The sequence below is a fragment of the Cryptomeria japonica genome, chromosome 3, assembly GCF_030272615.1.
Source record: "Cryptomeria japonica chromosome 3, Sugi_1.0, whole genome shotgun sequence".
Lineage (NCBI taxonomy): Eukaryota > Viridiplantae > Streptophyta > Pinopsida > Cupressales > Cupressaceae > Cryptomeria > Cryptomeria japonica.
In genome coordinates this window covers 814,278,729-814,291,932 of record NC_081407.1, presented here as the reverse complement: position 1 = coordinate 814,291,932, position 13,204 = coordinate 814,278,729, and the positions used below count along the sequence as shown (strand labels likewise).

The 13,204-nt window shown below is 34.2% G+C and overlaps 1 protein-coding gene across 1 annotated transcript in view; it reads right to left on the bottom strand.

Annotated features, from left to right (window-relative positions):
- LOC131874385 (uncharacterized) overlaps nucleotides 1-12,581 on the bottom strand; it is a 62,100-nt gene extending 49,519 nt beyond the window's left edge. Inside the window, exons 1-2 of the mRNA XM_059217731.1 lie at nucleotides 12,564-12,581; nucleotides 12,175-12,488 (exon numbers count right to left, since the gene is read on the bottom strand). Of these exons, the coding sequence (XP_059073714.1) occupies nucleotides 12,175-12,488; nucleotides 12,564-12,581 (332 nt within the window). The remainder of the gene's footprint in view (nucleotides 1-12,174; nucleotides 12,489-12,563) is intronic.
- Between the last annotated feature and the right edge of the window lie 623 nt (nucleotides 12,582-13,204).

The window sequence follows — 13,204 nt, the reverse complement described above, 5'->3', positions numbered from 1 at the left end:
AATCAACCTTGCTCTCCAAGACCTCTGCACCAACAGCCATTCCTAACCGGGCACTATCCAGTCTCGCCTAGGAATGGGTATATGCTTGGCCTCCTTGCATTTACAAGGGCCCTGATTTATTGGGACTATAGTATAGAGTCTCCACATCCATTCCCCATAGTTTCATGGTGGTTCCACAATGGGGAATGGAGTCAAGACTTCATTTACTCAAACCGGTCCAAAACTGGACAGTAAGACTGCAATTCACAAACTATTTACAAACACACTCTACCGGTAATCAAAAAGTTAATCTAATCACTCACAATGAAGTTATATACATAAAAGAAAATGTTCCACATAGGTTTGATCACAAATCAATCCATTTGCTTGCTTGGTAACTTCATTCAACACAAACTGGTAACTCAAAAACAATCACAGTCAATATAGTTTGCTTGAGTCGTACAATCTCTGACAACCAACCCTTTAACTTAGGGTTTGTAACATCTTATACTACCCATACCTCAGTCGGTGTGCCACATTTAGGGTTGTCCACACCAACCTAATGATTTTGACAACATGGTGGAAAAGTTGCTTAACAAATTTTAAAAGTTGTCATGCAACTTTTGCAACTTTTGAGCAACTTTCCCAATGTTGCTCTTCCTAACTTCTAGACCCACAATGGGCCAACCTAAAGACACCACCATGATATAAAGGACCCCTAAACACCTCCAGGACACACCTACCCTCCATTTACAAGAAAATCACAATCTTGACTCATGACCCCTAAGATCTCCTCTAGGACCCTACCTAGGACCTATGAGCACATGGCTCATTATTTTATGTACAATGGCTTCTAAAGAAGCATAACACCAACAAGACAAAGAAAGAGAAAGAGAAAGAGTCTAGAAGGGTGCTCCTGCACCACTAAACTCCTAGCTGATATTAAACCTTTGTACTTTTAAATAGGAATGAAAAAGGATGCCACAAGGTTTGTGGCTAGATGTTTATAATGCCAAAGAGTTAAAGCATAACATTAGCACCCTGCAGGTTTGTTACAACCAAATGTAGTTCCCAACTGGAAATGGCAGATAATCGGTATGGACTTCATTCAAGGATTGCCTATGTCCATAAATAAACATAATGTCATTTTGGTAGTGGTTGACAGACTTACTGAGGTAGCCCACTTTATACCAGGAAACTTAGTCGATGAGGCACCTATTATTGCCTCCAAGTTTGTGTAGCATCCTAAATTATACTCCCTTACAATGTTTTCCTCATTTGGGATCTCACCTCGGGAGCCTTGATTCTACTCACACCATGCAAATATCTTATAATATTCATAATGCACACCTCTTGCCCCTCTTTTCTTGGTCTTTGATTGGTCAGGACTAGGGCGCTAGTGCTCCAGTACTCCCAATCAAGGCCCATTTTGGGGCCCCTTAATGGTAACATAATTTTGGTGGGGACCTAGATATCATGTTAACTCACATTGGAAAATTAAATTGTTTTTTGATAGGCATGTATAAAAGGAGGTCTACCCCTCAAATTTTGAGACCAATTAAAAAATTGAGATCTACATTCAAGTGAGCAAGCAATCAATCTTCTTTCAAGCATTGGAGCATAAGTAAGGTCAATATTCAAGCATTGGAGTTGATATTCATGTTATATGTTTATGAAGACTTCATGAAACCCTAATTCCTTGTGGAGACAAACAAAACTCCATTAAAAGGTACGACATTAGTGTTTCAGACATTATTCAACATCTCCCTCAAAAGGAGATCATTTCCATTACTATAATTCAATTATATTTCATTTCTATTTCATGGTTAATTCAAAATTAGGGTATGATCTAAGGTCACCCATATTCCCACCTAATTAGGAATAAATACGGAGCTGCAATATTCAAAACTGGCTTTATTTACATAGACGAATGGGTTCCCCTTCGGATGGCGAAAAGTGCATAGGTCTAAAGGGATGGGCATTCTATTCTTGACGTTCTAGGACCTCCTTCTAGGAGTAGATCCGAGCATTCACATTTTACTTAGATCTAAGTTCATGGCTCAATCTACCAACTTTAGCTCACTGTTTATGCATTTTTACTTCAATTCCAGCACATCTACCCTAATTACAACATTTTCACAATTCAACTTAAAAGAGGATAATTGACTCCCAATCCTGTGAATCCAATATAATTTTTAGCCCTATCCTTGCTTATTTGTGGCTAGATCTATTAGGTTCACTCCTCTTTAATGCGGTGGACTCTAAGAAAAATATTAGTGGTTTTACTACATCGTTGGGTAAAACCCTAATATTTTCACCATTACAGTTTGTACAGAAAATAATATTGCATGGAATAATTGAAAAAGATTATATCAGATAGGGATGCCAGAATGATATCCAAGTTCTAGCAAGCTTTGTTTGTAGCCTTTGGTACTCAATTAAATATTAGCTTCGCCTATCATCCAGAGATAGATGGACAAACAGAAAGGGTCAATTAGGTGCTAGAAGATCTTCTAAGAATGTTCTTCACGTATTAGCAATATAACTGGGAAGATTATCTTCCCTTAGTTGAGTTTGCATATAACAAATCCCATCAATCGTGTATTAAGATGGCACCATTTGAGGTACTTTACATATAGGAGGTGTAGAACTCCTATTAGCTGGGATAAGTCGAAATATAGGATAACCCTTGGTCCATAAATACTCTTAGAAATGGAAGAGAAAGTGAAGTTGATTAGAAAAAGGTTAGCAGAAGCTAACAATCGATAGAAAAGCTATGCAGATGCAAAGAAAACTCCCAGACAATTTGAAGTGGGAGTGAAAGTGCTTCTATGGGTCAAGCCCCACAAAAGTACCATTAAATTCAAAAATTCATCCAAACTTGCACCTTGATATATAGGACCATTTGAGTTTCTGGAAATTATCAACTCGATCGCTTATAAAGTTGCTCTACTACCAGCTCTTTCTCAATTGCATGATGTGTTTCATGTTTCTTATCTTAAGAAGTACATATTTGATTTTGCACATATGATCAATTGGAAATCATTGTAGGTACAAGACCCAGGCGTGGTCATGATCGATCCATTCTAAGAGCTCGAGGTACGCAAGAGTCGCTTACGTAACAGAGAAATCACTCAGTGCAAGGTCCAATGGATCAATACTCTAAGGATAGTGCCACCTATGAAGACTACAATGAAATCCACTAAAGATTCCTGCATCTATTTAATATTTATAATAGTTGAACTTATTTTTTTTATTATTCTTGGATAAACAATGTCTTCGTGTTTTTCTTTTATGATACTTAAAATCATTCAGGACGATGATTCACAAGGAGAAGGATATGTTACATCCCACTTGTGCCCTAAATATTTTGATGTTATTTTATGCACTCATACTTATTGCTTAATATTGTGGAATGGTGATTCACAATGGACATGTTAATGAGTTAGCTTTAATAATTATGATATATGAATTGATTACTTCTTTTATCAATAAATACAATTATAGAGTTATGCCAAGATTTTAGACTAACTATATGATTTTGACCTAGTGTATGCAGGAAGGTCGTCATCCTCCGAGAAGGGAGGTAAATTATCATCAGGTTGGGAGGTAATAGAAGAAGGACCTAATTCCATATGGAACCCTAATCTATAAGTTGAGACTCATTGAGTTGTGATAGCCTTATTATTGTCAACCAATGTTTATCTAAGTAACCCTACTAGTCAATCTATGTGATTATGTTTGTACCATCCTTGTCTTGGATTATGGTGTTCATTTAAAACAACCAAACTATAATTAAGGTGTTTTATTGTAAATCTATATGTTTTTAAGCCGAGAGGCTTCTACAATGGCAGCAAATTTATGTGTCAACATTTGGGGGTTTTCAATAATTTTGACGGTCATTTGGTTTTCAATTATTTAAGGTTTAAAATAATAATTAATTAATATAGAATGTAAAATAATTAATAGATTAATAGATTTGGTTTTCAAAACCGTTACGAGACAGTTTCACTCCATCGGATAATAAAAAATTGCAAAAACGGTAATGCATCATTCTTTGAATTGTAGTCTTGTCATTGGCAAAAGTAATTTGGAGATAGAGAGGGATCAATTGTGCAGTTTCAACGTCAGATAGAAGTATGTGATATTGTTTTACAGATTTCATACTGTTTTCATATTGTAGGTTTGTTGAATATGAATTAATGAGTCTATTTTATTTGCAAAATAATTGTAGAATCATCAACATATTAATATTCAACTTTTTGAAAGCTACTTGAATTAGTTCTTCATTAGATTTATATCCCTTTTCTATTCCCTATAAAATCCCCAGAAATTAAATTTCATGTTAATCAAAACAAATCTTATCACTTAAGTTCCCTACATGTTACAGTTGTGTGATGTCAGGTTTGTTTGAATTCTTTTGATATCGGGTTTGTTAGAATTATCAATGCAATCCCCTATACTCGCATGGGTTGAGATCGGATTGGTTTCGCTTTTTCATCTTCCCTGGAAGTCAAAGTTGTATAAATAGAACTACATAATCAAATATGCAAGTAATGCTACACATTTGCCTGACACATTGTTCCAAGCCTGATGATCCTGCCAATCATCTATAAATGGAGGATATCTTGCAAGTATTTTAGAAATGACGGTACCTCTTTCACTACGTTATCTCTCGGATCTGAAGGAAGTCATTTTTTTTGTGGGAACTCGCGTCCAACTGGCAACGGCCCTATGATGTGGCATTTTGCGGAATCACCATCCTTCCACCAGCCGATTTGGAAAATATTTTGGGTCTATAATGTAATGTGATCTTACCCTATTTCACCCACTTTGTATTGCCAGTTACAGACCTCTGAGGGGATTCGTTATCTAGAGGAAAGACATAAATAAACAATACAAAAATAGAGAACAAAAATACACACCTCTAAATTAGTAAGACTTCAAATAATGGAAGCTTATAAAGAGAATTCCATTGGTTCAGCGTTAAAATATTATGAATTAAACGACACTAACATTAGAATTCAATTTTATATATTATTGTTACAATCTTAAAGTTATTCCAGTTATTCCATCAACCTGTGGAAACTCGTACATAGATATATATTTATTCCTTTCTTGGAGAAATTAACAACATACTCCATCAGTTTAAAAATAGTTTGGTTATCTCATCTATTATGTAGATTTTTTTCAACTGCTCCATAAATCTCTTAGGTCTAATTATAGAAATATTTAGATTTCTTAAAATATGAAGTATAAAAGTTATTCCACTTGTTCCATCAACATGATATATATTTATTCTCTTCTTAAAATATTATGATAAATTAAACGACACTAACATTAGAATTCAAGTTTATATATTGTTGTTACAACCTTAAGATTGAATTGTATGCAAAGCTCATTACATAGGAAAAAGATTGGATGAAAATATTGAGTAGTTTTAATGAAGTTTAATCTACTTAAGAATGATAAAAAGAAAAAGTAAGAAATTAAAAAAATTAAAAAATAGATATCCTATTTGCAATGCATCATTTTATTTTAATTTCTCTTTAAAAACAAAAAATGGATATCCTATTTTCAATGCGTCATTTTACCTAATAATTTTTTGCAATGATATGCAGTGCAATGCATGGTAAATTTTTATGTTATTATTCATGGGTAAAGGAGGTTTGACCTGGATTTGGGGTTGTAGAGGGATTCTTTAGCATTTATTCATTTGTGAATTTTTCCAGGAGGAGGTTTGACTTGGATTTGGGGTTGTAGAGGGATTCTTTAGCATTTATTCATTTGTGAATTTTTCTAGGTTGACATTTATAGAAACATATGTGGTAGAATCTATGTTTTCATTATCTTTATGAATAGCTTCTTTCCAATTTTAATAAACTCATTTGAATTATAGAAATGAGGAGATCAATGCATTGGAGAAGGAATGTAAGATGCCAGTGAGAGTTGTAAATCTATTTTACAACTAATTATTGGTTCATTTAACAATTAAAAACAATGAATTTATTTCAATTTAAAAATCTGAAATGATTTGCATACAAAAATAAAAGATAGAATAAAAATGTTTCAAAATGTTTCTTATATGTCTAAATTAATTAAAGGTTATGAGTAAGATAATTTTACGTATAAGAAACTTTGAACTATTTTAAAATGTCTATATTTTAATTATAATAAACTTTGAAGCTATTTTAAAATGTATTTATTTCATTAGAACAAAGTTTCACGGTAATCATTTCATTAAAAAATTCAAATAAGGAAAAACAATATCCATAAGAAAAGTACATAATATTAAAGACTTTTTTAATATTTTATAAAAATAACAATAAGTTTTATGAATGCATTATCCGACAATAGTTACCTATTTATAGCCTTACCTTAACACTAAACTCTAATTAACTATAACCTTAACCCCTAAACCTAATCTCTCTAAATAAATGTAAACCCTAACCTAATCTTAAAGTTAACTCTAATCATATAGTTTTTAAATTTTTTAAATTATATCATAAACGTTTAAACCCTTAATTAATTTTTTGGTTTGATTACCATTAGGTTATGATAAACATTCAAAAGCATACTCTAATAATTTCAAGTTCTATAAGTTTTAGTTTTAAATTTATTCTAAAACTAATTGTTGATTCATTTAACAACATTTAAAAATAAATTTATTTTAATTTTAAAATTTGAATTGATTTTCATGCAAAAATAAAAAGGGTAGAATAGAAATTTTGTTAATATATTTAGATTAATTTCTTTTCTTTTTTCAATTTCACAACTAAAATCATACTCTAACAATTTAATATCAATTAACTTTTACTAATGCCTATAGAGTATAAGTTTAACTTTTATTTTAAAATATATAAATAAGGAAATAAAATATTCACAAGAAAATTATATAATAATAAAGATTCTTTTAATATTTAATAAAAAATGATTATAAGTGTTATGAATGCATCATCCTACAATAGTAACCTACTAGCCTTACCTTCAAACTAAACTCTAATTAACTATAACCTTAACTCCTAAACCTAATCTCTCTAATTGAATGCCAACCCTAACCTAACCTTAAAGTTAACTCTAACAATATAATTTTAAAATTTTTAAAATTATATCATAAAGGTTAAACCCTTAATTAATATTTTGGTTTGATTACCATTAGGCTTTGATAAACATTAAAAGCATACTCTAATCATTGAAAGAAAACTAAGTTTAGTTTTAAATTTATTCTAAAACTAATTATTGATTCATTTAACAACATTAAAAAAATACAAACCCTAACTATAATGAAAACCTTACCATAATAAAACCCTCACCTTTACAATATCTATAATCTAGACTTGATTGAACTCTAAACCATAACTTGACCCTAAACTTAAATATAACCCTAACTTCACCCTTACTACAATCCTAACCCTAACCCTTAACACTAACACTTAACCTATGATACAAACCCTAACTCTTGAGATAATCCTTTAAAACGTAATCCTAATCCTAAGCCTAAACATAATATTAACCCTATCCCTAACCTTAACCCTAACCATGATATAAATCCAAACCCTAACCATTAGCCTAACCCTAACAATGATGTAAACCCTAACTACAATACTAACCCTAACCCTCTAATATTATCCTTAAACCCTTAACCCCAATCCTAATGTTGCGATATAAACCCTAACCCTAAACACAAAACTAACCATAATCCTAAATCCTAATCCTAACCCTAATCATAGTCCATGATATAAACCCTAACCCTAGAAATAATCATAACAATAACACTAAATACTAATCCTAACAATAGTTGTAAACCTAACCCTAACCTTAACCATAAATCCAAAACCTAAACCTAATGATGATGTAAACCCATACTACAATCCTAATCCTAACCATTAACCTAACCCTAAAAGTGATGCAAACCATAAATATAAATCCAAACTATAACCATAACAATAAATATAAACCCTAAACCTAGACACAATCCTAAATGTAACTCTAAATCCTAAGCCTAACCATAATCTTAACCCTTTCCCTAACCTTAATCCTAACCATGATACAAATCTAAACCCTAACCGTTAGCCTAACCTTAACAATGATGTAAACCATAACTATAATCCTAATCCTAACCCTTAACCCTAACTCTAACCCTCTGATATAAACCCTAACCCTAACATTGTGATATAAACTGTACCCCTAAACATAAAATTAACCATAATTGTAAATCCTAATCCTAACCCTGATCCTAAGCCCATGATATAAACCCTAACCCTAGAAATAATCATAACAGTAACATTAAATCCTAACCCTAACAATAATCGTAACACTAATCCTAACTCTAACTTTAAACCCTAAATCCAAACCTAACCATTAAGCTAACCCTAACAATGATGTAAACGCTTCCTACAATCCTAACCCTAACCATTAACCTAACCCTAAAAGTGATGTAAACCATAACCATTAGCCAAACCCTAACCCTAACCCTAACCATGTTGTAAATCCAAATTGTACCCATTAACTTAACTCTAACAATGATATAAACCATAAACATAATCCTAATCCTAACCCTAACCTTGCACATAATCCTAAACATAACTTTAGAAATCCTAAGCATAACCATAATCTTAACCATATCCGTAACCTTAACCCTAACTATGATATAAATCCAAACCCTAACCATTAGCCTTACCCTAACAATGATGTAAACCCTAACTACAGTCCTAACCCTAACCCTTAAAACCGTAACTCTAAGCCTCTAATATAAACCTTAAACCCTTAATCCCAATCCTAATATTGTGATATAAACCATAACCCTAAACACAAAACTAACCATAATCGTAAATCCTAATCCTAATCATAATCCCATGATATAAAGCCTAACCCTAGAAATAATCATAACAATAACACTAAATACTAATCCTAACAACAATTGTAAACCTAACCCTAACCTTAACCCTAAATCCAAAACCTAACCATTTACCTAACCCTAACGCTGGTGTAAACCCGTACTACAATCGTAATCCTAACCATTAACCTAACCCTAAAAGTGATGCAAACCATAAATATAAATTCAAACCATAACCATAACAATAAATATAAACCCTAACCCTAGACACAATCCTAAATGTAACCCTAAATCCTAAGCCTAACCATAATCTTAACCCTTTCCCTAACCTTAATCCTAACCATGATATAAATCTAAACCCTAACCATTAGCCTAACCTTAATCCTAACCATGATATAAATCTAAACCCTAACCATTAGCCTAACCTTAACAATGATGTAAACCCTAATTATATTCATAACCCTAACTGTTAACCCTAACTCTAACCCTCTAATATAAACCCTAACCCTAACATTGTGATATAAACTTTACCCCTAAACATAAAATTAACCATAATTGTAAATCCTAATCCTAACCCTAGTCCTAAGCCCATGATATAAACCCTAACCCTAGAAATAATCATAACAATAACATTAAATCCTAACCCTAACAATAATCATAACCCTAACTCTAACCTAAAACCCTAAATCCAAAACCTAACCATTAACCTAACCCTAACAATGATGTAAACCCTTACTACAATCCTAACCCTAACCATTAACCTAACCCTAAAAGTGATGCAAACCATAACCATTAGCCAAACTCTAACCCTAACCATGTTGTAAATCCAAACTATACCAATTAACTTAACCCTAACAATGATATAAACCATAAACATAATCCTAATCCTAACCCTAAGCCTATGATATAAACCCTAACCTTGGACATAATCCTAAACATAACCCTAAATCCTAAGCATAACCACAATCTTAACCCTAACCCTAGCCTTAACCCTAACCATGATGTAAATGCAAACCCTAACCATTAACCTATCCCTAAAAGTGATGCAAAACACAACTATAACCCTAACCCTAACCCTAACCCTAAGTCTAACCCTATTATATAAACCCTAGCCCTACACATAATCCTAAGCATAACCATAAATCATAAGCCTAAGCATAATCTTGACCCTGACCCTAACCCTAACCATTAACATAAACCTAATAATGATGTAATATCTATCTATAATCCTAACCCTAATCCTTAACCTTATGATATAAACCCTAACCATAGACATAACCCTAACCATAATTCTAAATATTAATCCTTTAAACCACAATCATAAACTTAACCATAACCCTAACCCTGATGTTAATCCTAACCCTAATATTGTCATATAAACCCTAACCCTAAATGTAAAACTAACCATAATCATAAATCCTAATCCTAACCCTAATTCTAATCCCATGATATAAACCCTAAACCTAGAAATAATCATAACAATAATACTAAATCCCAAGCCTAACCATTAACCTAACTCTAACAATGATATGAACCCTTACTGTAACCATAACCCTAACCATTAACCTAACCCTAAAAGTGATAAAAACCATAACTATAACCCTAACCCTAACCCTAACCCTTAACCCTGAGTATAACCCTATGATATACATCCCAACCCTACACATAATCCTAACCTTAACCTTAAATCCTAAGCCTAAACATAGTCTTAACCCTAACCCTAACCCTGACTCTAACCATTAACCTAACCCTAACAATGATATAAAATCTATCAATAATCCTAACCCTAACCCTAATCCTATGATATAAATCCTAACCCTAGACATAACCCTAACCATAATTATAAATGTTAAGCCTAAGCGCAATCTTAAACCTAACCATTGTGCTAACCCTCACCCTAACATGGTGATGTATAAACTGCAACCCTAAACATAAAACTAACCATAAATGTAAATCCTAATCCTAACCACAATCTTAACCCTAACCCTAATCATGATGTAAATCCAAACCCTAACCATTAAACTCACCCTAACAATGATGTAAACCCTACCTATAATCCTAACCCTAACCCATAACCATAGCCACCCTAGCCCTATGATATAAAGGTCCTAACCCTACATATAATCTTAACCATAACCCTAAATCCTAAGCCTAACCATAAATTTAACATTAATTGTAAAACTAAACATGATGTAAATCCAAACCCTAACCATTAACCTAACCATAAAAATTATGTAAACCCTAACTATAATCCTAAACCTAACCCTTAACCCAAACCCTAACCACAATCATAACCGTAACTTGATGATATAAACTCTAATCATGGAGATAATCCTAACCATATACCTAAAAATTAAGCCTAACTAGAACCTTAACCCTTACAATGATGTAAATCTAAACCCTAACCATTAACCTAACCGTAACAATGATGTAAACCCTAACAATAATCCTAACTCTAACCTTAACCCTAGACATAATCCTCACCATAATGATAAATCCAAAGCCTAACTGTTGGTGTAAATAATTATTCATCTTGGATATTATTACACTTACTTAAGTTTACTTAGGAAATGCATTTCATAGTAGTTTGGGTATGAGACACTTGGGTGTTTGTGCCACATTGGGATAGTGTGTGTAGGAGAAATTCCACCTTTTATGGTGTTGATCTTGTTGTTACACTCCACATTCAATGGGTGATCCACCTCATGTGGACTATTATATTATTTCTCCTACCTACCCTTGTTTCTTATTGAGCCACATGTCATGTTTGTGTGCTCACATATCCCTAGCCTTGCCTATATAAGCAAGCTCATCTACATTGTATGTAATTGATATTATTGATCATTTTCTATTGATGAGAATACAGTTTATTCTTGTCCTATATTGTGTCTCTATTTTGTACATTTCATTGAGCTCTTGATCTTGGCAAAATCTCACATGGTATCAGAGCCATTGGGGCTTCATTGATTCGTCTTGAAGAGGCATTATTGCGACATCAAGAGGCAGATCTGAGGAGCGGCATCTTTTGGAGGCGTCCTAGACCAAATCCGACCCCGCCATTGCGTCCAGAAGGTCGTTTCCATGAATTTTGGTTATAAAGTCGGTCCATTTTGGTGAGAAAAAAAATTTCGCCAATTTTACTATTATCGTACGGATTTCGAAATTTTTTATTAATTTTTCGAAAAAAAAATAATTATTTTCTGAAAAAAATTTGAAAAAAAAAAATTCATCAAAAATTTCGAAAAATAAAAAAAAAGCGATCAAAAATCAAAAATCAAAAAAAAAAAAGCAAAAAGTGTTTTTTGGGGGTCCGCAGACCCCCCCCCACTGTATGTGTGTTGCAGGTATCGCAGGCATACCTGCTGTCGGGGTGTACCTGTCCACGCCGCCGCGCCATGTACCCACAGATCGCCACGCCCCGCCCGCCGCCCACAGGTCCCCACAGGTCCCCCCAATCTCCCCACCGGCGCCCAGGTCTCCTCCCGTCGGCGCCAAGGTTCACCACCGCCCGCTGCCGAGAAAACCACCTATCGTTGCCGTCGCCTTCCGTCGGCCGCTTCCCTCTGCACGTAGCCGCCACCTCCGCCGGCCGGTCACCTCTCCCGCCGGCCGCCTCGGCTCTCAACCCGCCGCCGGCCCCTCGGCTCCGGCCGCTCCCTCCGCCGGAGACCACCTAAACAAGTGGCCCCATGTCCGCCATGTGGCAGGCGACCACTGGCCCACAGTCGACTTCCGTATGACATGTCACCTGTGCCACACAGTCCATTCGTACGCCACTGTACAGTGCCACGTCAGCATTTGTACTGCACAGTCACCTTCCCAAGCAGCAGTTCGTACAGTACGGACGCCCAGTCAGCAGGGAGGTGAACTTTTTGTGACGGTCATATGGCCATCAAATTTAACCCTATATTTTTCTGACGTCATCATTTTTCAAAAATTTTGCAGGCCCCTCTCATTGAGCTTTTTGATTTTGCAGTTCAACTTCAAATGGCCATAACTTGCTCATTTTTGCTCCTTTTTGGGTGCTTTTTTTTTTGAAATGGGCTATAATTTCGTGTAATTTCACGTGGTGGAATTATTTTCTGATTTTGATGGACATATTTTTAGAATTCTCAGTTTTTGGTGACTGTACCTGTCCAATCCCCATTTCTGCAACTTCCAGGTCTCCGTTCGGGCTCATACGAACTCCTTTTCAGGTGCCATTTTTTTTGAAAGTGCATTATTTTTTGTCTACTCTCAGAATATGCTATCAGTTTGTAGCAATTGTGGGTAGAAATTGTACTTTCATCATATGGTCTTATTTGGCCAATTTGGCATTTGTATTGCATAGATCTATCTTCTGATCTTTTGCTTTGTAGTTCTCAGCCTATTGGGGCAGTTGTAAAACAA